Here is a 27260-nt window from a genome sequence, read left to right on the forward strand (position 1 = left end):
TGCTCAGGGCCGCCGCGAGCGGCGCCCGCTTTGACAGCAGAGGCGCGGCGCCCGTCCTGTAGAGCCCTTCAGCGCCGGAGGCTGCGTGGGGAACTGCCGCGCACCCAGCCATGATCCCTCTGCAGGACACGGAGGACCTCCACCAGCCATGCCAGAAAAGTCGGGGAGAGGAGTGCAGCCGGTGCAGCAACCTGCAGCCGTTTCCGGCTCAGACAGGTAAAACGACTAGTCGGAATGGCAATTACGCCTGCAGGACAATAGGTGCAGATCCGTGTGACTCATGTTTTAGCCTCCAGAAACAGAAAAGCCCAAAGGTCGAGATAACCTCTGGAAAAGAACAGCAGCAAGAACCCCAAATGGCCCGAAAGCCTCAAGTAGCCTTATCGGTCAGACTCCCAATTCCTGATTTGCAAGTAGGGCAATTTGAAATCTCCAATTTGCGTGCATTGGATTGGATTTCACTTTTCCTCTATGGAACGTTAGGGCGGCAAACCTAGAAGCCGCTGGTTCTGGGTAAAGGGGCTAACCGGAGTCGGTTGGATCCGCATATGCCTTGGATCAATTATACAGATGGAAATCGGCTGCCCCTTCCCAAGGCAGCCTGTTCATCTCTCTGAAAACGCTACACAAAGAGTCGAAACCCAGCTGAATGGGACGAGTTGTGCTGTGTGTGTTTGCTGGGGGCGGGGGGGGGGGGGGGGGGGGGGGGGGGGGGGGGGGGAGGCAGGGAGAGATCACCTAAAATCAGGCAGAAGGACCTAGCAGAGGGTCCCTGCAAGCGGGGCCCTTTCTCTCCTGGAAGGCAGATACTTGGATCTAAACCAGGGAAGATAGCTAGGTTTTAGTACAAGTGTGTTCATTTCAAGTGTATGCACCGCACCATTCTAATTCTTACATCTGAATGATAATCCTTGAGATACTTGTGGCTTAAAGCATTACATGCACACCTTCTGGTGGTGGTGGTGGTGGTGGTAATTAGGATTTTGCGGCTCTGTCAGTTTAAATATCGCAAGATCAGCTGCATCCCAGAAGCAGCTGTTGTGCTGTTTGCAAACAAAATCTGCCACTCTTATGGAAGCTTCTGGACCTCATTGGAATAGGGCTGGAAAACTTCCATGTGTCACTAGTGACTGGCTTTGGTTTCTAAGCGCAGCAAGACTAGTATAATTGTTTCTGAAAAAACAAAGCAAAAAACCCAAGGTCATTGTTTTTTCACTTTGTTTATCCCATGCTTGGTCTTTCACCAAGCTCCAAAAATAACACAAAATAGCTACAGGGGTTATATACAGAATGCTGATGCTGCAGAAGGAATGCTTTTACTGTCACCCACTGATGTTCGAACATTTTTGATGGGATTGAGCTGAAAGTGGCTCAAGACACGTGCAAGTGTGCACACGCGTGCATGTTTTTCACGCAGAAGGAATTTAGAAGACAGCCCTTTGCGGACAAACATGCATGGAGGGCAGGTGGTTTATCAAGTGTGCTCTCCTGAAAGCCAGCTTGCAATGCACAGAGTGGTCCCAAAGAAAATGGCCAATGGGAAGAGAAGGTGTAAGTGCTTGTCTAATCAAAAGGTGTGTGTGCTGCTCCAGGACCTTTTTTGGAAGCAGGAAGGATGACAGCATCCAGCAAACCACCAGGGTAACAGAGGGACCTTTCTTGCTTCAGCAGATGGTCGAGGTGATAGCAAGCCTTTCAAGGGTGACCATTGTTTGTGCCCTGTTAGCCTGGAGGAAGGCAGAGAACACAGAAAATACGCATAGGCTGATGCTGCTTTCCTTTTCTTTGTTGGGCTGTATCTTTTCAGCTGTATGCTGGGCAAATGTAGAGCTTACACAAGGGGACTTATGTGCCTGGTGCCCTTTCTCCTTGTTTCTGCAGCCAGCAGCCTGGCCCCAAAGCAACCCTAGACACTGAAGCACATGGCCCTCCGCTCTGCTTTGAATGATAACCAGCCGGACGCAGTTCTCCAGACATAAGCAACCAGTCCCAAAGCACTCCAGCAGCTGGGGGACTGGCTACAAAGGGATCAGTGAGCCCAACCTTCAAAGTGCATGCCAGATACAGAGGGATAAGTGAGCCTATCCTTCAAAGTCCTGGAAGTGATGGAATGTGATGGGGAATTGCTGATAGGGACATACTTTGTTCTTTTCATACAATATTAACAGTATTAACTGTAAGAGTTAACAGTCTGTCCTTTGCTCGCGTTGCTTTTGGGGTGCAGTGCAGCCACTTTTTTAACATACATGAGAGAGCAGCAGCCAGTAGCTGTTAAAAAGAGAGAAATTCAGCCCCTCTTAGATCACACCAAAGTACTGTTTAAACATGTTTTTGGAAAACAACTGACCATATTTGTGCAGTTATTTCCTTTGAAAAATGAACAGAAAATGGGATGGGACACTCTTACAAGTCAAGCTTGCATATAGGGGGCAGATTGCCTTTAGACCAGCCTGCCCTCCCCAGTGCCAGGGCAGAGCACTCCGCACAGAAAAGCACGGGAAGGGAGAAATAGAAGTGGGCCTTGGTGTCGGAGCTGCCACTGCGCTCTTTGCCCTGTGTGATGATCCTGCTGTAGCACAATCTCTCCCCAGCAGTGGAAGGCAAAGAAAGGTACTATTCCCCCCTCCCAGAAGGGATGTACAGATTTCATTAAATTCCTTCTGCCTATGTTACATGGGTCATCAAGAATCTTGTGTATCATCATTCACTCATTTGTGCAATGGATGTTTTTAAGCAGGATTTCATTCTATTTGTGCTAATGCACACCCAGTGCTAATGCGCACTCTCACTAATGTGAATTGGTGCTTATGTGCTGATTTGCCAAGCATTTGAGGAGTATGATGATTTCAGTGTTGGCCAAGTACTTCAACTTGCATACACTGACGATTGTTAGCATATGCAACTTATCAGCGGCATGACAAGAAATTAGTCTGATTGCTATATTAGTTGTTAACCTTATTAAAGATAGCAGCTGTCTTCTGAGGCTTCATTAGTCCTATTAAAGAACAAGATCTAGAGCCATTCACATTTAGAAACTGCCAGCCAAAAACAGAGAGGAGAATGGTGGCCTTGTATACAGTTGAGACTGAAATGGTGGCCTTTCCTAGTAACCGAAGAGTCAGAAACTGGCGCATGTATCTTTCTGTGCTGGTTATAAGTAAGGATGCTTCTCTTCCTCCCAGACTAGCAAGGAAACTCAGTGCTCAACTGGTGGAAGAACAGATGGCAGACTGAGAAAAGGGGTTGGAGCCAGGAAGGGGTGCCTGTCATGAATTGGGGGTTCCCTGTCGCCGTTTAGAGAGTTCTAAATACCATGTTTGGTCATTTCCCTTTATTTTTTTACTAGGACAAAGATTGCTCAATTAATTAATTATATTTATATCCCACCTTTTACATGCAAGGAGATCAAGGTGGCTTCAGTGAGCCTTCTCTTCCCCTCATTTTGTCCTCCCAGCAGCTCTGAGATAGGTTAGATTGAGAGTCAATGACTGACCCATGAACATCAATGAACTACATGACCAAGTGGGGACTACAGCCCAGATCTCCTCTGTCCCTGCTCCAAAGTCTAAAAACTGTGCCATGTTGGTTCTCAGGTGCAGAAGGATTTACGTAAGAGAAAACCTATTTTTCCTGTTGGGAAAGTTAGCCATTTTTTGTAGGAAGGCTCAGGGAAAAAATGTTTTATACAGCTAGTTTTCTTGTGAGGAGACAGCACTGGAGATCTGTGGTGTTTTTGTAATATCTGTTTGAAAATAGACATATTGGGCAAGGAGTAGGAAAGCGCCATATGTTCCCCAAAGAAGCAATGTTTGTACCTCCAGTTCTGCTGATGTGTGTATTTGTGTCTGTGTGCCAGTTAACTGCAAAACCCATTGTGGGCCTACTCAATTCAAAGTGTAAAACCTGTTTCTCCATGCAGCAGTCTGGTAGCTAATTATAACTAGTGTTTCAAGTGCTAGGAAAATTTTGACCTTCAATATCCATTTGTAGGTAGGCACCTCCAAACTGCACAAATTCCTAGTAAAACAGTCATCTTTCTGTTTAAAACAAAGTAATAGGATTCCTGAAAAACAATTACATATGAGTTCTCCTAAAACAACAACATGCACTGGTATTCATATCAGAACATCATGTGCATTTCCGTCTGTACATTGAATGTCTGCATTTGTGGACTAACATTGCTTTAATTGTGGGACCAGCTATATGTGTGCCATAAATGCATATGAGAAACTGAACACTGACACAAGGTTGTGAACAAACGAGGTATTATTATATTATTGTATTACATTTATATCCTACCCCTTTTCTTGTGAGTAACCCAAGGCAGCTTACATAGCTCCATTTTATCCCCACAACAACAATTATTTATTTATTTATAACATTTTTATGCCGTACCCATCGCAGAAAGCCTCGGGGCGGCTTACAAGGCAGATAAAACATAAAATAGGATAACATTAAAAATTTGGAGTATCTCGGCCATAATTTAAAACCAATAAATAAGAACAGCAAATTAACAATTAAAATATCATTTAAATAAAAAGGTCTTGGCCTGGCGCCGAAAAACAAATAATGACGGCGCCAGGCGGACCTCTCTGGGGAGCACATTCCATAGGTGGGGTGCCACCACAGAGAAGGCCCTCCTCCACCAGTCTTACTCACCCTCCTAATATCCTTCACAGAGGGCTCCTCCGCTGATCTTAAGGGGTGGGAAGGCAGATATGGACGTAAGCGCTCCTTTAGATAACCAGGTCCCAAGCCATTGAGGGCTTTATAGGTGACAACCAACACCTTGTATTGGGCCCGGACTTCAATGGGGAGCCAGTGAAGCTGACAGAGAACTGGGGTTATATGAGAACAATGTCCAGTTCCTGTCAGCAACCTGGTAGCTCTATTTTGCACCAACTGAAGTATCCGGACCGTCTTTAAGGGCAGCCCCACGTAGAGCACGTTACAGAAATCTAATCAGGAAGTTACCAGTGCATGTGTCACAGTCGCCAGGCAGTCGTTCTCCAGGTAGGGACGCAGCTGATAGATCAGCTGAAGCTGAAGGAAGGCGCTCCTCGCCACCGCTGTTACTTGAGCTTCTAATGACAGCTCTGGGTCGAGGAGCACTCCCTAGTTGTGAACCCTAAGAGGGAGTGCAACCCCGTTCAGGACAAGGTCCAGGTCCCCCATCCCGAAGCCCGTCCCACCTACCAACAGGACCTCCGTCTTGTCTGGATTGAGCTTCAGTTTATTGGCCTTCATCCAGCCCATTACTTCGGCCAGGCACCGATTCAGTACAGCCACTGCCTCACCTTGATTGGTTGAAAACAAGAGGTAGAGCTGGGTATCATCAGCGTACTGATGATTCTGCAGCCCACACCTCCTAATGACCTCTCCCAGTGGTTTCATGTAGATGTTGAATAGCAAGGGGGACAAAATGGATCCCTGCGGAACTCCATGGCATAGCTGCCCTGGTGCAGAGCCATATTCCCCCAGCACCACCTTCTGGAATTGGCCATTGAGATAGGAGCAGAACCACCGCAAAGCAGTGCCTCCAACTCCCAATCCCGCTAGCCTATCCAGAAGGATACCATGGTCGATGGTATCGAAAGCCGCTGAGAGGTCCAGGAGAACCAACAAGGACGCACTCCCCCTGTCCCTCTCCCTGCACAGGTCATTGTACAAGGTGACCAAGGCAGATTCAGTACAGTACCCGGGTCTGAAGCCGGACTGAAATGGGTCCAGATAATCAGTTTCATCCAAGAGTGCTTGGAGTTGTCCTGCCACCACCTGCTGTAACACCTTGCCCAAAAACGGGATGTTGTCCACCTTTCTATAATTGGCGGCCATCTCTGGATCCAGGGATGCCTTCTTTAGAACTGGCCGGACTACCTGTTTAGCTTAGGCTAAGAGCGAGTGACTGGCCCAGGGAGCTTCCGGGTCAAGTGGGGTCCAACACTCAAGCCTCCATACCACACATTTCATGTGACAAAAGCAACCTATGGAACTTGCTGCCAAAGAATAGCTTGGTGGCAAGAGGCACAGGGGACTTGCACACTCATAAAGTAGTTCTATAAATGGCTACAGGCATTGACAGCTACGGATAAGAATGGAATCCCTATGGCTAGAGAAATATGCATCTGCTCACCTGCTGTTGCCCCAGGAAATGCCCATCGTCTTCACCTGCTTTTGTGTTTCCCAGGGCTAGGTAGCACAGCAGGCTGCCAGACTATTGTGATAATTTAGCAAGGGTTTTTTGCTTTTTTGTTTGGTAGTAAAAGATACCTGAATTGCTGAGCCCTGTGATGAAGATTACCAGCTTTTCATGTGCAAAGAAGATGGCCATTATTTAGGGCACAATCCAACCCAAACTCAGCCTTTTAAGGATCTGTAGATCTCAGTGGCAAAGATTTGAGGATTTGCTTATCCTTTGAAGCTCATGGGTGACATCTAATGTCATTTCAATGGGTCTACTCTAAGAAAGACTAATAGATACAACCCAAACAGACTGCAAAAATGTTTTTCACTGGCTGATTTGGGCTTGCATAATACAGAGCTTTAAGGTACCTTGCTCAGAATCCAAAATAATTGCTTTTTGCCACATCACAGGGAGTCACATATTCAACCTGAAGAATAATGCATTTGGGGATAAGCTTTTTTAAAAAGATGCAATGTATTCAAAATCCATGTTAAACTCAAGATATAACATTTTATGGATGGGATACACATCCCTTGCAGTAAGTTTGTGCTCTTACAGGCAAATATCATTATGGAATTTTATGGGGCTCTTGGATAACATCTTCCATTTGCAATCTTCCTATGTTTTCCCACCACTTGATCCACCTTCTTACTGCAGAAAATCAGTTATGGAGAAAAAGATGGCATAGTTGCACAGTGCCTTCTCATCAGTAGAGATGAGTCTTCCCTTCTGAAGCATGCATTACTACCGACATTACATGCTTTCCGGCACCTTTTTATTCACCCAGTAGTTTAATGTTTAATTTTTTAAAAATCATGTTTTACTTCGGTTGTGGTTTATTGCTCTTATCAGTATTACTATTGCTTGGGGTATTATATGTTATTTTATACTGTTATATTTATGGAATTCGTAAGCCGTTCGGAGATGCATAGTGATTGGACGGGGTAGAAATCCCAAATAAATAAATAAATTACCTGCTTGATTGCTTTGCAGGCTTCCTGTTAGGGAAGCTGAACATTTGCTCCTGTGTAACTTACACATGCCTTCTATTTCAGATTTAAAGTGTAAACATCCTCATCATGTAGGCTTATATTCCTGCAAATGTTCCTAAATATGTTTGTTCACTGGGTAGCCTTGCATGCAGTAAGGGCAGTGGGGTGCCGGGAGGAATTTCTTCTTTAAAGGAAACATTAAATGAAAAACAATTGTAATCCATTCTTTGCACAAAAGAACCTTGCCCCTGGGCCTTGTCTCCAAGATCTTAGGAAAGAGGAACGTGGCACAAACTCTCCAAGTAGCAAAGTAGGTACACAAATAAACCTTCAGTTGTTGACAGAGCAGGTATGAGAACCAAAGGAATACTTCAGTGAATATGTTTGCTGCACCCTTGCCAACACATTTGATTTTTGAAAAGGATGCTGAAGCAGTGGAAGGCTGCCTTTAAAAAGAAACAAAGGAGAAAGAGAAGTAGAGTCATTGCTAGGCCTGGGACAGAAACAGTCTTGAAACACTGAACATTTTCTTCGAAAATGCCTTTGGGAACATTGGCTGCTTCCTGATTCTTCTCTGACTCCCTGACTGGTGTCCTGCTCTCACCTCATTCATCCTTAGTAGAGAGTATTTCTGAACATGGTATCAGCCCTAATCAGTTATTACTCAATCATGTTGTTTAAACATGCAGGGAGGGGGACTGCGCTGGTCCTTCCTCCTCTGTTGCCGTTCTCATTGTGCTGAATGTGGGGAGGGCGACTTAGGGCTTCTCTCCATGAGGCGCTTATTGTTCATTCAAGGACGTTTCCAGAGCCTTTTCATGGAAGCTTTCAAGGGCCTCTCTCGGGTTTCCCAGCCACTTTCGCTGCTTTTTCGAGAATGAGGAAAGTCTACTCTTTTCCTTGAGCTGCCATTATTGGCTGCAGAAACCAAGTGTGTTTTTGCATTCCCACGCATTTCCACAGTACCACTTTGTGTTGTGTGATGAAGTGTATAGGAACATACAGAAAGGCAGAGAGGAAAACCACTGGAAACAAGTACCAAGGTCGTGTTAGTCCTCCCACAAAGAAAACGGAAGAAGCAACCTCGTTTCAGCCCTGGATTATATTCCTCGTGGGGAAGCTATTTGTGAAGATGAGAATCTCTTCTATCCATGGAGGCCTAGCATGCAATCAGGCCACTGGATAATCAGTATATGCGAAGCTGTGACTAGTGCTCTCCCCAACCTTTTGTGTTTAAGCAGTACATTTTAATCACAACAGAATAGTGCTGATACCTTTAGAGCTTTCAGGTTACTTGGAGGGGGCAGCATTGTGTGTGAGGTTTTATGGAATCAACATGTACAAATACGTGACATTTTGTTTGGTTATGTGCCATCAAGGCATTTCTGACATACGGTGAACTTATGAATGTGTACTTTCCAAATAGCCTGTCCCTGACAACCCTGTTCAACTCGTAAACTCAAGGATGCAGCTTCCTTTATGGAACTGAGCCATCTTATAATTGGTCTTTCTCTTCTTCTGCCTTCAACTTTCCCTAGCATGGTTGTCTTCAGTGATTTTTGCCCTCTCAAGGGGTGCCCAAAGTATGACAGCTTCCATTTAAATATTTTTGTACATGTACATTTTTATTACGGTCACAGACCAGAAAAAAATAAAAAAGAAAATACCAGTAGAAAAATTAAAATTCAGTTAAAACAAATACAATTTATACAATATTTTCACTGAAACAGGTGACTGCATTTATCCCGATCTGCATTGCAGAAATAAAACACTTGGCAACATTACCAGTAACATAAGAGGATACATCCCTTAAACATTTAGATACCAGAGTGGAAGATACATTTCCATAAAAATTGTTCATTAATGGTTCAATCAATTTCTCTCAGCATTCCCTGTATAAGAGAACATGTTCTCTTTCTTCTGCTCCAGCATCAGAGGAACATACCTGTCGTTCGAAGATTTTGCTTCCAGGGCAAGTTTATTATGTATTTATTTATTTAACTTGTATGCTGTCCCATTAGCCATAGGCTCTCTGGGTGGCTCACAACATGATTAAAACAATACACCTGGTCACAACATAAAACTAAACAATAAATACTAAAATGACCTTAATAAAATAAATACAATTATGCATAATAAGATCAGCATTGAAATAAAAAATGAAGTATGGCAGCAAAAGGCAGCATAAATCATTAAAAACTATTGCACAATAAATGAGGCAGCTCACCCACCAAAGTGCTTATGAAAGAGATAGGTTTTTAACTGGCACCTAAAGATGTAAAGAGTAGGTGCCAGCTGAATCTTGGATGGGAGATAATTCCAGAGTTGGGGTGCTATCATGGAGAAGTCCCTTCTCCTTGCTGTCTCCCCCTTAACTTAACTGGGGGGAGGGATATGGAGAAGGACTCTAATGACCACCTCAGCAATAAAGATAGTACATTTGTTCCCTCGGATGCCCTGTTCCCAAGCCATTTAGGGCTTTATATGTTGTTGTAAGCACCTTGAATCGGGCCCAGATGGCAATCAGCAGCCAGTGCAACCTAGGCAGGACTGGGGTGATACATTCACGAATACTTCTCCTGGTTAGCAGGCACACTGCCCAATTTTGAACAAGTTGCAATGCCTGTACTGTTTTCAAGGGCAGCTCCACCTAGAGCACATTGCAATAATCCAGGAAAGAGGCATGGATAGCTGTTGCAAGGCTCTGCTCGTCCAAGTAGGGATGCAGCTGATATACCAGCCAAAGCTAGTAAAAAGCACTCCTGGCTACCAAGTCCACCTGAGCAACAAGCGACAATTTGGGATCCAGGAGCACTCCAAGGCTATGAACTTTGTCCTTTAGGGCAAGCACAACCCTGTCCAGGACAGGTTGCAAATTCTCCCCAGGTGGGTAGACAGACTCCCTAACAATAGTATCTCTGTCTTATCCGGATTGAGCTTCAGCTTATTGGCCTGCATCCACTACTTTACCAAGTCGAAGCACTGGTCAAGAACAGAGGATGCTTCACATGAATTCGATGAAAACAAGAGGTAGAGTTGAGTGTCTTCAGCCCAAACTTCCGGATGACCTCTCCCAGCGGTTTCATGTAAATATTGGAAAAAATATGTGGGACAGGTTGTGGCTTGATTTGATCTAAGACCGACTTGTTTGTCTTTCTCTTGGTGTAGGGTATTTGTAAAGCTCTCCTCCAGCACCGTGTTTTGAATGCATCGGTTTTCTTCCAATCAGCTCTCCCCAGTATCCAGCTTTCGAGAGAAATATTTCTTAACTTGCCCAGCAATGTCCTGTAACCTCATGAACTCACTCTCCCCTCCTGTCCCTTCATTTAAAACCTGCAGCCTGTCAGATGTTTTCCACCCCAGGGTTCAGTTTCCTAAATTTGACAAGTACTTTCTCAGGATATTCAGTGCTCTGACTGAGATTAAATATAGATTTCTTTCTTTGTTTCTTTTTACATTTTGTGTTGAAAGCCAGTCTTCTTCAAAAAGGCAAGTCTGATGTGGTTCTAATTGAATTACTGTCAGCATGGAAATGAGTTGCCCAAATGTTATAACCTTGGCTAAATGTGACAATGTTAAAGTAAATTATAACTGTAGCAAAATTGGCTTATCTATATTAAAATGTGGGGAAGGGGAGAGTTTGGACCTAAATGGAGGACTTTCTTTTCTCCTCTATGGGTGAATAAAATGTTGCTGTTGAAGCAAACTTCTAGGAATGTGGGCATTTTGTTTCTAACCACTAGAAAATCATGAGTTCATCCATTTGATCATCCATTTTGGGACAGGCAGTACCATGCAGGGAAAGTGATTAGGCTGATGAAGAGAGAGAACCTGAGAATAATAAACAAGAATTATCTATCTTGGGCTCAAGCACAAAAGGGTGCACTAGAAGTAGAACATACATAGTTAACTTGTGATAATAAACAATGTTTGCAGCTGCAGAAGGTAAAGTTTACTTTGGCATGTGCAGAAAATGGCATATGCTTTCCATTTATCTTCTATTTCACCATCTTGGTTTTTGTTCTTGTTTTCTGTTCTTGAAAGCATAATCATTAGAAATCCTTTTAGGTATGTGGGCTAATTTATAAAAAAGACGCTTCGGGGTTACTATTAAGTAAAAGTTCCAAGACCAAACATGAAGCTTACCCAAATAAGATGTTATGTAAGGATGCTTAGTTAAACTATGGAATTCACCAGCACGAGTTGATAAATCTTGTGGCAACTTGTTGATATGACTTAACCAAGAATTAAGACAGATTTATTTTGATGATAATTAACAGTGGAGACTAAATTAATCCTAGGTGTTGAGGGCAAACAACAGGCCATGCCTGTTACCATCACATCTTGTTCATGTTCTTTGGGTGAGCATTATTTTAAATGTACCATGTTATGCTCTAATCCTAATAGTTAAATTTTATTTCAGGATTTCAATGCCAGGTTCTTGCATTTGATCCCAAGGAGACTTACAATGATGCCATGTTCAGACGTGATACTAAATCATGGTTAAGCATAATGCAGATGAGCTTGCATGACCGTTGGGATCACACAGTCTCTGCCCCCTCTTCTTTTTCCTCCTAACGGAAAAAGGGAGGCATGTTTTATTACCCTTTGCAGTGTAAATCAAATAGCCACAAATGTATAATGTTTTGCCTTGCCGTGTCTTGATTCTGATATGTTTGTGTGCTTGCATATGTATTTATAGTGGCTGGGTTTGCACATAACACTGAACCACTGGAGTAACATTAGATACAATCCATGAGCTGCAGATATTGGCCATTCTTTTCAGCATTCCCAACTGACTAGTATTCTCTTTTTCTAAACAGTAAATGCATCTTCTGTCAGGACATAGGTATTGATCAGTTTTGGTTTTGCTTTGCTCCACCCATGGCACATCAGGTTCAGACAAGTTCCTCCTTGGACCCAGTAGCCATGACCCACCAGGAAGGTCTTTCCACCAGGTTTATCAGGCTCTAGTCTTGGCCCAGGAAGTTCTGCGGTAGTTCTACCTTGACTTACCAGATTTTTTCCATCTCCTCATCTGAGCTTTGTTCTGTGGCCCCACTTTGGAATCTTGGAAATCAAAGATTGATCATCTTAATTCTTCATTATGCCATACCTTTTATACAGTTTCCCATCATTTTAACTTGCTTATCTTCTTGAGTGTATTGGGAAAATGCTGGGTTATTAGATAGATGGATGGATAGAAAGTTATTCTAATGATGCAGAATTAAATTGATCCTGTTCATATTCTTTAATTACAGGCTGTGGAACACTTACTCTTCTGTCTGCTATTACTGCTGCTGTCAGTGGCCTTCTGATGGGTTACGAACTCGGAGTTATCTCTGGAGCTCTTCTTCAGCTAACTAGCATACTTGCACTTTCATGCCAACAACAGGAAATCGTTGTAAGTGCTCTTCTCATTGGTGCCTTGCTGGCTTCTTTGACTGGTGGAATCCTGATAGACAAATATGGGAGGCGAGTTACCATTATGGTGTCGTCTTGTTTACTTGTGCTGGGCAGTTTGATCTTGATACTCTTTGCTTCCTACGGGTTACTTATAACAGGACGGATCGCAATAGGAGTTTCTGTTTCGCTCTCTTCAATGGCAACATGTGTATATATCGCTGAGATTGCGCCACAGCACAGAAGAGGCTTGCTTGTGTCTTTGAATGAACTCATGATAGTGATGGGGATCCTTTTTGCCTACATTTCAAACTATACCTTTGCTCGTGTTTCCCATGGCTGGAAGTACATGTTTGGCCTTGTCATTCCATTAGCCATTTTGCAAGCCATTGCTTTGTATTTCCTTTTGCCTAGTCCTCGGTTCCTGGTTATGAAAGGCTTTGAAGAAGCTGCTAGCAAAGTCCTTGCTAAGCTCAGGACAACTCCAGACACTACTGAAGAACTTGCTATGATCAGATCATCCCTAAAAGATGAGCACCAGTATCGTTTCTTGGACCTCTTCCGCTCCAAAGACAACATGAGGGCCCGGATGCTGATAGGAATCACTCTTGTGTTCTTTGTACAAATGACAGGGCAGCCAAACATCTTATTTTATGCATCAACAGTTCTGAGATCAGTTGGCTTCCAGAGCAATGAGGCAGCTAGTTTGGCCTCTACTGGCGTTGGAGTGGTCAAAGTGATCAGTACAATCCCAGCCACTCTTTTTGTGGACCACATAGGAAGCAAGACATTTCTGTGCATCGGCTCCTCTCTCATGTTTGTGTCATTAGGCACCATGGGATTGGTGATGCTTAATATACATGTGAATGTCACGACTGTCTGCAGGAACCAGTCCTTGGAAGATTCGGTGTTCCATGGAGTGGGAAAACTGCCCTCCACAAATGAAACGATTAAGGAGCAACTTGCAGGCATGGGTTCACCTCGTAGAAATTCGCAGTGGCGGGCCGGAATTGCTAGTGCGGAGGAGCAGAACAGGACTGCTCTGGCTGCAGGAAAGGCCTCTGCCACAGGCCAAGCAGAAACCCAGGTGGCAACAGGTGCTCTGGAAGTACAAGCTGCCCTGAAGTGGCTCTCCCTGGCTGGCTTGCTTGTTTACGTTGCTGCTTTCTCCATTGGACTTGGACCAAGTAAGTGTTTCATGTATTGTTCTAACATGCTGCCTTGTTCATAAACTGCTTTGATTGCAAAGTAAATACGCTCACAGGGATGCAACTGAATATTACAGTCCTTAATTTACAGGAAAGGCAAAGTCGCACAAGCAAAAGCTTGGCTCAGACACCCACAACAGTGCGATGTAGCCTTTCTACCAGGAATTGTGCCTATCAGCAAGTCTTTGCATGCACCAGGTGAGGGCCCTCTGGACAAGTCAGAACCCAGCGGTGTGCATTCAGTGACGACTTACATGGTGTTCTCTCCTTTTATTTAAGAAAATAAAAGGAGAGAAAAAAATTAATCCTTTTTTTTAATTTGCATTGTAGAAGAGTCTTGAACAAGTGGGCACCCATTGCATTCTGCTTGAATTTATATTTGCAATAAGGTCTCATGTAAGATAAAGCAAACAGCTTTTTGGTCTATTTTGCACTCATTACATTTGATTCAGTTCAGTCAAGCATCATGTTTGCAAACAGTTTCAGGCAATGACAGTAGTGTATTATCAGTTTAATAAATAAGTGTTGCTGAGCAGTTAAACATGAATTATTGGCTTTATTAGCTTAGTTTGGGGCACTTTGGCTTATGTCTCCTACAATCCTAATTCACCTTTGTTGTCATTATCTTTTGTGTCCATTGTGTCTGGTGTTTTAGAAAAAACAAGTGGGAATAATTTGTATGAAAAATGCATAATCTAGCTTCTGACCCCTGCCAAGATTCCCTATTCTTTATTTACACTTAAATTCAACCAGAATAACTATTCCTGTAAGCTGGAATTGTTACACATGCACCAAAGGAAGGTAGAAACTATCTTTTAAACATCATGTTGGTGTTCCCTCTAATTATGAATGCTGAGATAGTTAAAGTGGATTATTATTTCCTGACACGCTTCTTGTGCCTTTATTATTGCTGCATTGCAGGAAGAAGTTCAGCAGGTGTAGCTTTTCCTGTTTTGATGGAGATGTTGTGATGGGGAATAGTGCACTAGTGAAGTGTCCGAGAAAGGAGTAGCGCCTCTTTCTGGGGGAAAAAGAACAACTCTGAATACTTGGCCATTGTTTTAAGAGCTGTTATTTTTTTCTTGTGCCAAAACTCTGCCCAAGTTGCCTGCAATTTCCTATTTTGGGGCTCTTAGTAATTAGTGGTACCATAATATGATGACTCATTCATGATTTACTGTTACTTCAAGAAATGTCTGAGGCTTTTTGTATATGTGGAATATGTCTTTGTTTTAGATACATGTCAGGGCAGTATAAGTAACAGCTTCCATCTTAAAGCAAGGCAGCTGTAGTCCAAAAATTGGGCTTGTCTTATTCTGAATCATTTTAGATGGGAGCCAATGGGGACTTTGCTTTTCTTGTGCATAATGGTGGAAAAGTTGTCAGATTCTAATGCTCAGCAACTATGAACCAGACCTATGCAGTGGCAGAATTTGCCATATTGTTTTTTAAATGTGTATATTCTTTTCAGACCCACCTGATTAATTCTGATTCCTTGTGAAAATAAGGACACTCTAAAGTTCTGTAGAGGCTGAGTCTCCAGGCTGTCTTAGTATGAACAGAAATGCATTCCACTGAATTTAATTAGAACTAAGTTCCACAGACCTGCGCTGGGGGTTGCATGTGAGCAGCGTTTTGGGCAGCTCCTGGGCTCTCCACTGCCACACAACCTGCTTTTACCTAACTTGTCAGCTGCTTCTTAACAAATAAGGGCAACCATCTAATAAATCTCCCTTCTTATTCTCCCAGTAAACACTGTGGACTGGTGCACAGTCTGGAGCAACTAGCAGAAATGGTGTCCTCCAGTGCTTTGCCAAGTGAGGGTTTCTTATGCCTGGGCAGTGATCCACAAGGGACAGGAATAGGGATTACTTTTGATCATTTTGGCACACCGCAACCTCTAATCCAGGAATGGCAGACCTGAACTGTGGGCCCGGCTAAGCCAGGGGTTGTCCCCCATCCACCCCACAGAGCCTGCATGGTTTCCTCTGAGCTAGTAGGGGAGATTCCTCAGAGCATGGGCCGAGTGGACTGCATGGGGGATTTCCTCTGTTAGCCCTGATTGGAGATTGGAGGTGGCAGTGGGGATACGGGTACAAGCAAAACCGGGAGTTTGGCCAGTTCTGGGCAGAGTGGCTCCTCCCACTGTTTGGTGACTCTTCCTCTGTTGGCCTCTGGCTTCCCCTGGTGGGGCCTGGGAGAGGCATGCAGAGGTGCATCTGACTTGGCCAACTGGGACTTTGGGAGGGAGCAGCAAGTCGGCCGATGCTGAAAACTGCTCCTCCACAGATTAGAATCATTGGCTGTAGCTTCTGCCTCTTCCTCATGGAGCAAGTTCCATATTGCACTCATTCACCTCTCTGTTGATCCTGCCTTTGGAAATGTGTTTCATATTTTTGGCACTTCACTCTTCAAGACATTCTGACCTCATTACTTAGGGGATAATCCCTTTCTTTACCACCCCCCAGCTTTGCCCTTCTTAATAATTTGCTTCCTTCAAAGGCTTTCATATCCCCTGCTTCACTTATTCCCAACCTATAAGTCAGTTTAATCTTTTTTGATGCTGTTGTCCACAATGCATACCTTTGACAGACCCCTTCCCAAAATAATTGCAAATACTTCTACTTTCTAAAGCCTCAACAAGCTTGATCCTACTAAGCAGTGAAGAAGGAAAGTCAGGAAGCCGAGTTAATTCTTCACTATGGTATTTTGATTGCAGTTGTGCAGTGAACCTGCTACAGTGGCAAGGGCTCAGGTCAAAGAGAAAGTTTCCTCCATGAATGTCACAGGTACCATTTTCAAGAGATGACATGTTTTGTCTCATATCAGCACATAAACCTAAATCAGGGAAGTCAGTCACAACCTTTGGTTAGGAGCTTTTAGCTCTGCTCTGACAACTGCTTGAGAGTCAGTCCTCCAAGGTCATAGAGAATGACACTTTGTATAGGCATTCCTGGAATGTAGTTCAGAGACATACAGGAAGAAAGCCAGAGAGCTGCTGGTAAGGGCTAGAACAGAGCAAGGCTTATTCATCAGATCACAGAGAGAATAGGCAACTTTATTTTCGTATATCAGCCACAGATTAAAGTGTTCCATAACTGGCTTCTGAAGAAGGTATTGTCCTGCATTGCATCCAGGCATGGTCTGGACTCACCTTGGATCTGTCAAAGTCATAATGTGATAACTGTACAGCCTAGGGTTGAGCCTAGTGGACATCTTTGATCAAACATGATAGAGGTGTTGCACATGAAGGCCAGTGGGTGGACTTCATGCATTTGTTGGGGGAAGAGCAAACAATCTTGTCCTTGTGAGGCTGCTGTGAAAAAGCTATACTTTAGAAAAATGTACACTTCAGAAGTGCACATTTTTGCGCGGGAAACAAGTGCATTTTTATGCTTTAGTCAATGATAGAAAAGTATACATTTCTTAAGATAAAGTAAAATATACTTTAGTTGCCTTTCAGGGCATGAGCCCTTTCAAGGCCATATACAACAGTAAGACACATAATGAAAGCCAATGCCACTTTAAAGAAGATGATAAAATAAAACACAATAAAAACAGGAATGAAAACAGCTGCAACACCATGGTGCATACATTTTTTAAAATGCAACAGAATAAATGCTGCATTTCACATTCCAGCAGCGAGAAAATCAGCAACGGGACAAAGTTTCCAGTGAGAATGGAAACAAAGCAGATGGAGCTTCAAGACAGAACTCAGAGAATGCCTCTGAGCTCAAACTTACATAACTCTGCACTGTAGCTTCTTTGCTGAGTGCAGATGGACAGTTGCATCCTGTGTCAGAGTTGGTATTATTATTACTTTGCATTTATGTCCTACCTTTTTTCCTCCAGTGAAGAACTGGGTAGTTTACATAGCTTCTGTCTATCCTCACAACAACAATGTAATGTTAGGCTGTGTGAATCTCTGTCCTAAAGTCACCCAGCATGGCTTATGGCAGAGTTAGGACAAGAACCGAGATCTCTCGGATCCTGAATCCGACACCACACTGTACCAGCTCTCGGGGTTGTGCATGTTCTTTTGTTGAGCAGAAACCTGAGATTTGCAGCTGCCTGTGCTTATTGCAAAAGGCTGGCATCTGGTTACTGCTGCTACCCAAGGGGAAAGGTCCCTTTGGGGTTATTGCCACTTCCTGGAAGCAGTAAAGAAAAGCTATAACAATGCAAAAAGGTACAGATAAAGAAGACTGCAAACTGAATGTCTTCTCCATCTCTAGTCTATATTCAGTACTCAGATCCAAGATACATTTGAGCATTGAGAAGGTGCTGCCATCTTCTTGGGAAGAATTTTCCTTGGCCTTTGTGAATTGCTGTTTGGCTTTGATCTAGTTTCAAATTGTATTCTGGTCTGCTGTGCTTTTCACGTGCCCCCTGTCACATCTCCTTTCAAAGGACTGTGATACAGATACACAGCTGCAGTCTGGGTCATAAGCACCTTTCTGACCCTACCTTGCTAGAAAATAAGAAAGTCAGGAGGAGTTGAGGAGTGCAAGCACCACCCAATACCCATGTTACTTCTGAGTCAGCATGCATAGGATTGCTCTGTACATTTTATGGATATATGAAGTAGTACCATTCTGTAGGGTAATGAGGTTACAAGTGATGCATTTTATATTACTGGAGCAGTAAAATAGGTTCAGGTTCGGTAAGAAAGTAACTTTTGCATGTATTTCAGTGTCCCCCAAATTTCCATTCTTTCTTCCAGGAAAAGAAGTATGGGGGAAATATCCCCCAACTTCAGCATGTCCCCAAATGTCACATGCTTGGTCATTGGATCCAAAGGAGGAAGCAGCACTGCTCTGGCACATAGAAATATATGAAGCTGGATTATAGTGAGTTTTATCAGGCCAGGCACCAGCAATCCAAATTGTCAAATAATGGGTCTTTCCTGATTTTGGAGGGGGCTGTACTCACCCTGGCAGACCAAGCATGCATCTTGCAGGGTTTCCTGGACAAGGCGGTCTCTGTGATGGTGTCAGTGACTAGGAATTCCTTTCACCAACTAACCTACTACCTGCAACCCCATCTGGAAAAGGTGGACCTGGCATCAGCTGTAAATGATTTGGCTCCATCCAGACTGGACTACATCATGGGACTGTCTTTTAAGGTCATTTGAAAACAGGGATAGATGAACCCTTCTCAGTTTGTTCATGTCGCTTGCATGATTTCACATGCAAGCAACATGAAGTCCATGTCAGCATATGTGATCCAGCACATGTCAACCCTACCAGCTGTTTCCAGCTCCCAACTCTTTAAGAAAGGGTTTAAACTTTAAAAGACAGCCCACCTTGTAGGAGTCAGTAGGGGGTTGGGTTGCAAGCAGATCACTTTCTGATCCTTAATGGGATTTGGTGGCTGCAAATTTGCTATGGAAATGCAGAGCCTCCTCCCTGAATTCTTCAAGCTTCCCTATGTGAAAATTTCAAATGGTACAAAATGTAGCCTCCAGGATGTTGGCAGTGGCAGTAGCTGGGGTGGTGCAGGCATTCTAGGCATATAGCTGCACGTGTGTAACAGTTGCACTGATTGCCCTCGAGAGCCTGGGACCAGGTTATCTGAAGGGTTACTTGCCCCCATATGGACCTGTCCAGGTTCACACTGACAGACACTAGAGACAGAGTCTTTTCAGTGGTGGCCTTGTAGCTTTTGAATGTTCTTCTGAGAGAGTTGTGTACAGATTCGCCTTTGTCAGCTTTTCAACAGACATTGCTGAGGGTTGTGCATTGGGTTTTTTAACTGTTCCTTTTCAGTTTTGAAATGTGATTGTTTTATGTTTTAATTAAATGAATTCCTTGACCCTGCTATTTGAGGCTACTTAAGCTGGAGAAATTAGGGGTGAAACCGGGGACTTTACATGTGCAAAGAATGCAGACGCAAATATATCAGTGCATGAGAAAGCTTATGTTTGCACAGAGACTTTCCCATCATTTCCTGCCCCTTGCAACTCCAACCTTACAAAGCAGCTTTTGAAGGTACATGGGAGCAGGGAGTGGGTGGCTGCAGGGAGAATGGACCCTACAGATGCTGGGTTCACTGCATACTACCCTGTCTTCTTCCACTGTTCTATGAATAGTCTGTGACTGGGTTCAGACAACACATTCACCTACTACACTCCAGGGTTCAGCATGGGTGATTGCTGAACTGTGGATCATCATTAAAAATGAGGTTATTGTGTGGTTTGAAGCCAGCCAATATAAAAGACCATGGTGAACAACCATAGCTGATAACCCAGCAACAAACTATAGGTTCTCTTCATGGATTGTTTGTGCTTCACAAGTCATGACTGGGTTCAGACCACACAATACACCATGTTTCAATAAGCCATACTCAACCCATACTCAACCCTTGAGTGTGGGTCTCACATTGTCGGAAGCCTATCTCCATGAAGCCCCTGCCCCACACATGTGTAGGGTTTGACTTTCGTCTTGTGAACTAGGTGCAGGAAGCATCTAGATATATCTTCAGCACTGGAGTGGCACCCAGGTTTGTAAGCTCATGTGCAAACTGTAGCCAGACCCATAGGTCTTGTAGCTCCTATCCAGGTCTCCCACAATCTTCCAATGGTTCTGCCCCATTGCCTCAGGTGCCCCCTTCCCCTAAATACAGAAGGGAACAATAAGGCACACGGTCAGGCCAGAAGTGTGTAAAGACAGACATCAAACAATGTTAAAACAATATCTTCTTCTTAATTTCAGTGTCCTGGCTGGTACTAAGTGAAATATTTCCTGGAGGGATCCGAGGAAGAGCAATTGCTCTAACATCTAGCGTGAACTGGGGTGTTAATCTACTCATTTCCTCAACCTTTCTGACTATAACAGGTAAGGGTGGTTTGATGAGCGTTACTGACCTTTCTGCTTGTGGGTTATAATCCTCTGAAGAGGCAGAAATAAAGCTGTTATTGTAATTTATCAACTGAATGCTGAGAAACTGGTGCTTGCTGTTGTTATTAGGATAACTTGGGCTGTTTCCAATATGCTGGAAGCAGACATATGCTGATGTGATATGCCATCCCCATCCTCACCGCCTCCTTGAGCCCTTCCATCTGTTCCAGAAGGTTGGGAAGCACTCCAAGAACAGATACGGGGAGCATGCAAAGGATCTCTTCCACCAGCTGGGTCTGTTCCACTGGTGGGCAGATGCTGTTGAATACGACCCCTTCTGTGGACATTTCCTGCATGGCCTGATGGCACTGCCATACATGGGTGACTTAGGGGTTTCCTAGGAGCCATGGTGTGCCTCCTCCACCCCAAGGAAGTTGAAGAGGCTCCGCATAGTGCACCCAAACCACTGTGAAAGAGCCAGTGTGCTTGGCAAGTGCAGCAACTGACTGGTGAGCATCCAACACAGAGCCCGGTCAGAGCAGACTTCCCTGCCGTACTGACAAATGAGCCTTCTTCATGGACTCAGGCCCAGTCGCGTGTGCTTTAGTGCAAACACACTGCACGGTATTTCTCTCCTTAAGCTGCAGCCCTGCCAAAATGTGGATTGCTGGGCTTTGTCATAAACGTGTCGCAACATGAATGCATACTTCTCTGCCTCAAGCAGGCACAACAGGTCTCCGAAATGGTCCTGTGTGACAGGTGAAGCAGCTCAAAGAGAGCTTTTCTTCCATGCCGAGACCTTTTCATGGTAGAATTTGGGGGCCAACCTGGCAGTTCCTGAATGCAAAGAAAATTCTGATTTGCAACCATTTCCATTCCCAGAATAATTCTAATTTCTTTCCATTTGGGTGTGATTCCCCAAGGTGTGTGGTCAGTAGAATAGCTACAAGAACAAACCTGCTTGAGGGGAGAATGTGCTGTGTAGATGAATTTAAGCTTACCTAAGTATTCTAGTTGTGCTGGTGTGTGTTCCCAAGGTATAAATGAAACCTGTTGAAAATACTTATTCTTTTGCTAAGTAGCTGCATGCCTTAATTTCACGTTAATAGCCTCTAGCAGTTCTTGTGGCAGTCTCAGATTACTCGTCTAACTGGCCTGAGAGTGATTCCCATAATTCTGATTCCAATCATCTTTATTTATTTATCTCTCTGTTTATTAGATCTAATTGGGTTACCATGGATATATTTCATTTATGCACTGATGAGCGTAGCATCATTAGCTTTTGTCATTGTCTTTATACCTGAGACCAAAGGGTGTTCCTTAGAGCAAATATCCATGAAACTGGCAAAACAGTAAGTACAACATAATTCCTATATAAATTGCATGCTAAGAAAAACACTGTATCTAAGTGATCATTTAAATGTGAGTAAAATACTGGTGCACAAAATACAGGTGAGCAAAATTGCTGTGACTGTCGAGTACAGATGGGAAGGGTGGATTGAATTTGCTTGGTTGTTTCAGATTTCCTTAAGCAGGCAACGTCTGCCATCTAGTGGGCAAGTGTGGTAAAATGTTTGCAGCAAAGGAAGGGGCCTCCAACAAATTGTCATAATTGCCGGCTGTTTTTTTGTTCCCTTCTTTTGTTCAAAGTCTATATTATTATTATTATTATTATTATTATTATTATTATTATTATTATTATTATTATTATTATTATTACATTTCTATGCCGCCCCTTGCTGAAGCCTCGGGGCGGCTTACAACACAACACAACACAATACAATATAAAAATAACAATATAAAATTAAAATTAATAATATAAAATAAATAAAAAATATAAACGATATAAAAGAAGTTATAAAAGAAAAGAAAAGAAGTCACCCATTATAAGCAGAAATGATGGATCTGTAGTGGTTTTCCCTATAGTGGCTTCAGCATTATGAAATGTTTCATTGAAAAGGCCCATCTCTACTCAACTCTGTGAACTGTAAAAGCAAAACCAAAGAAGTTTATGCATTCCTTGATAGCAGTGTTCATGCTTCTGTTGAAGGGAAGATGTACCTACAGCTTCTGAGGGTACTGGCTTTCTTTTTAAAGAAACATGAGATGAGAATATTTTATATCCATGCAGTGTACCATTAAGCTAATTGTAAAATGAGTAGAACAGTGGCACACTGAACAGCAATTTGTGTAATGCTTTTGCAATGACCATATTTGAATATGTGTATTCTTACTCCTAACTTTTTATATCAGTCTTTCGCAACCTGGTACCTTCCAGATGTGTTGGCCTTCAACTGTGCCCTTGCTTTCTGGGAATTGTGGAATTACTGGCAGAGGCAGGGGGCCCATTTGAGCAGATAATGCATACCAGGTTTTGCCTGATATATATGGAGATTTGTCCTAAAGGTAGGGCAGGTATTGAATCTCACCTTTGCACAGCCATGTCCACTTTTAGAAAGTTAAAATGGTATGAATCTTTCTGATCAAAATGGGATCTTGACCCTTGAAAAAGTGGCAGGCTGCCCATCCCAGTGTGCATTTTGCATCCCTTGCAAAAACAAGCAAACCACAAAACAACTAAAACAACTAAAAGAAATCAAAATTCTGCATGAACTCATAAAGTTTAAAGTGTTCAGGTTAATGATGTCAGTCTCTGTACCTGCCTGCATAGTTACACACTAAGCTATCATGTCAAGTCACTTTTGCTAAGGTGGAAAGATGTGGGCAGGTACTGCATGTGGAAATGAAGCAGAAGGTCAGACTTGATGGCCTTATAGGACCCTTCCAACTCTATTTCTATTCTATACTGTAATTTGAATAATGTATTCTTATGCAGATGAAAATAATGCTTTTCAAATCTTAGACTTAAACATGTTATGAAATGTGCCATTTAATTTTTGACAAATATTTCATATAAGAGTGTCACCTAGACATTTTGTAAGTTAAATTGTTTAATTTTCTATGTAATATTCTATGTAATATTCTAACTAATTAATGTAGTATGTGTAGTACACCATTTCAAACATTACAACTGAATAAGCTTCTAAACTCATAACTGTCATTGTCTAAAGAGATAGAAATGTTTATAATGGATTTTTAAAAAATTACTTTGAAATGTATCCTCTCTTCCAGAAAACATGCAAAGTGTACTTTTTGCTGGATGGACCAACATAAGGATCTGCTAATAGGATCAACGATAGAACTTTCTAAAAGAGAAAACCACGGCAGAGGCAGGTTCATGTAGCCAGTGCTAGAAGAGCGGTCTTTCTCGGAGGGCAAAGCGAGAGAACACTCAAAAAGGGTGCCACTACAGTCATATGCTTATACAGGGCTTAAGCAGTCATATACAGGTCTCACTAACAGTGGACCCTTATACATGTCTGAAAGTTTTGCACATTAGAAGCACAGACCACTCGAATATCACTTTCTCACTACTGAAAGAGAAACTGATGTAATAGTCTTAGAAATACTGTGCAAAAAACAACATGCACATCAGAGAGTTGTGCATGCTTGGCCTTTAGAGGGCTTAAAAGAAGGGATGGAGAATAGGGCAGCATTCAGTTGTTGTTGGACTGCAACTCCCATCACACCTATGCTGTGACTGATGGGAACTGTAGTCTGAGTACACATGGAGAGCTATATATTCCGTCTTGGTTCAGTGACTGTTTTCATCAAGGGTCCTGCAATTGTAAAGCCTTGCAGTTGTGCAAAATGCATGCAGCATTTTAAAAAATAGCCCTCAGACCCCTCTTGCACTTAAAATAGATGAACCCCTGCACCATTCCCCAATGTGATTATTCAGAACCATCACAGCAGCTTCACCCGTTTTCATTTTGTCCCCAGTGAATTGGTGAAAATGGAAGAATCAAAATATTTGGGACAGTGCCAGTTGGCATTACTTGAACAAGTTTGCTTGAATGCTATCCTTTCTCTTCAAGTGTGGCTGTGAGGTTGGATGTCCTGATTGGAACATTTTTGTTACATCTGGACAAGGAACCATACTTGTTTAAACTATGGTTTATTGAAGCAAGTCAAGATCCAAAACCACATTTTGATTTGAGGCTTGTTTCAATAATCACAATACTTTAAACTAATCCCTAATTGTCTTAGTTTCAGTTCACTGAAGTTAGTTTAAACCAGGAACTGGATGCGTCTTACTTCCCCCTTCTTGCCATGTCAGTAGAGTAGAATGGAAGTAAGCGCATGAGTCCAGGACTTACTGAGTCCTGTTCTTATCATTTCTAAACTCTGGTTAAGTGTTAAAGTCCAAAATATGCCTCTCACCTATGTCTTAAAATACTATGTAAATTTCAGACTTTAACCATTCTGATTTAGGCTATGGGTTCTCTAGCAAGTGTAAAGAAAAATCAACTCTGTTTCAATAATGGAGCTATTAGACATACTAAGTCTTTTTTTAAAATGTTGATTTCAGAACTGTTGCTAGTTTTTTCAACCATTAAGGTTGAGCCTTTTGCTTTTTTTCTACTCAAATTAAAAGAAAAACGTATAGAAGCAAATCCTCTCACATGTGAGAGGATTAGAGCACCTGACCCATTTAAGGTTGGATAGAAATCAGAGGACTGCCTGGGATCTGACAACGTAACACACACTAAGTGGTTGCATAAGGGTTATCATTCAACAGTGGGTTACTATTACTACATTACAGTTATACCCACGGTGGTCTATGAGGTTCACCTCTTCACTTTATCCTCACAAGAAGCCTGTGAGGTAGGTTGGGATCCAGTGACTGGCCCAAAATCATCAATGGGGCTTCATAGCTAAGGGGAACTAGAATACAGATCTTCCAAGACCCAATCCAACACTCTTAACCACTAAACCACACTGGATTTTTCAATAATGGGCTTATCATGTTGTATGAGCCTAGCTATCCTAACAGGACATGGCTTGTTAACCACAAGCGATCCATGAAGAGACCATGGTTTGTTGTTGGGTTGTCATCTGAGTTGTTCACCATAGTTTATCATGACAGGGTTCAGGCAGGATTAACACGTTTCAACAGCATGGTACAACTATCAACATCGAACAATAGAGTGTGAGTTATCATGTTGTCTGAACTCAGCCAGAGTAGATATTAGTCTGCTGGGTTTAAACAATCATGCTGCTGGGGTCAGAAAACACAAGTCACTATGCTTTATTGTGTTGTGAGAACCCAGTTGATGAATGCTTGTAAAACATTTCAAGTTCAATTATTTGATATGAAGTGGCCCTTGTTGACTGTTCAGCATCTGTGTTCCCAACAATTATGCTAGTCCACATAAATTACAGGGATATCTGCATGCATAATTTCATGTGGAAATTTTCACTTATCCTGAACATAGGTTACTTCCCCCTTTTATGGCAAAGCTGATTCCCAATGTTTTAGTTTCTCAGTAATCCCCTGCTTCTGTCCCTACCTCGAAATTTGGGGCTAGAAAGGATGGCAAGAACTGGTTTGTTGCCAAGGAAGTCCAGGTGCCTTGTCAAGATAGTGGCAAAATAACCCCAGCCTTGTAGAAATGCTTCTTCCATTCTGCAGCTTTTTTGGTTTTGTTCCATGTCCCACCATCAAATGCCTGCTGTCAAGCAGGTATTACCTGCATGGACTAGCAATTTAATTTTATGGCAAGTAATTGTCTAAAAGTCTGAGTCAGCAAAATTCATGTAACAGCTACAATGACAGAAGGCATCTAAATTTTTGTTTAGGAAAGAAAATGTATTATTATCCTATTGTCCTTATCAGTCTCATGCTATTTAGAAGTGTTTCATAAAAATAAAAAGACATACTTTCAATAAGATTTTATTTACAGTACTCAACAGAGTTTATTTTAATGTAAAGTTCGAAACTGGGAACTGAATGCATATTGCTTGCAATAATCATACCTATATTCAATTTACCTTTTGAGGCTTAGCTATGGGAAAGAGACATGGCTGCATTTTTACATATTTATTGTAGAAGGCAATAGTAGTATGTTCATTTAGTTAATGATTAACCTCTCATTTCTTCCATATGTAGATGTATTAAAAGATTCAATTGGCCTTTCAGATCCCAAGGTTACATGCCAAAGCCAAGCATTCTTACTTGCTAGCATCTTTAAAAAATATAGAACAGTACTATAGCAATACTTGGCAAATACTGGACCATTCTTTAGAAGTAGCTTAGGATTGAAAAAATACATTTTTCCTGAAAACTAATATCATTCACAAAGTAATTCACAGTACAACTTTAAAACAAAATGAAACCCTGCACCTGGACTGCAAATTGGATAGCTGATTTTACTAACATCAAATACCTCCAAATGGAAGCTTTTCTCTTTACTACATACAGTCTTCATGAAAGTCTGTTATGATGCAGAGTACATTCTTATTCAATATGGCACAAAGGGGATCATCCAACTTTGCATTTAGTTACAAATATGCTATAATAAAACCAGATTCTGCCCTTGGGACACACATTATCTCTCATTCATTTCACTCTAATCTGCTACTGATCACTTGAGTTACATACACGCACGCACACTCTCTCTCTAAAAGTGAAACAAAATATGAGCAAAGGATTACACTAACATTGTTCTAGTTACTTCACCAATATACAAGTGTTAATAGAAAAGGGAAAAGGAATGTAACAGAACCGGTA

General features: G+C 42.5%; 1 protein-coding gene across 1 annotated transcript; it reads left to right on the top strand.

Moving 5' to 3' along the window:
• Positions 1-110: 110 nt before the first annotated feature.
• On the top strand, positions 111-26254 carry SLC2A12 (solute carrier family 2 member 12). The gene is made up of 5 exons (XM_044424151.1): positions 111-216; positions 12438-13766; positions 20501-20623; positions 21846-21978; positions 23759-26254. Exons 1-5 carry the CDS (start codon positions 111-113, stop codon positions 23868-23870), a joined length of 1803 nt encoding a protein of 600 aa, XP_044280086.1. The 3' UTR covers positions 23871-26254.
• The last annotated feature ends 1006 nt before the right edge of the window (positions 26255-27260 follow it).

The sequence above is a fragment of the Varanus komodoensis genome, unplaced genomic scaffold, assembly GCF_004798865.1.
Source record: "Varanus komodoensis strain SLA01 unplaced genomic scaffold, ASM479886v1 scaffold1, whole genome shotgun sequence".
Classification (NCBI taxonomy): domain Eukaryota; kingdom Metazoa; phylum Chordata; class Lepidosauria; order Squamata; family Varanidae; genus Varanus; species Varanus komodoensis.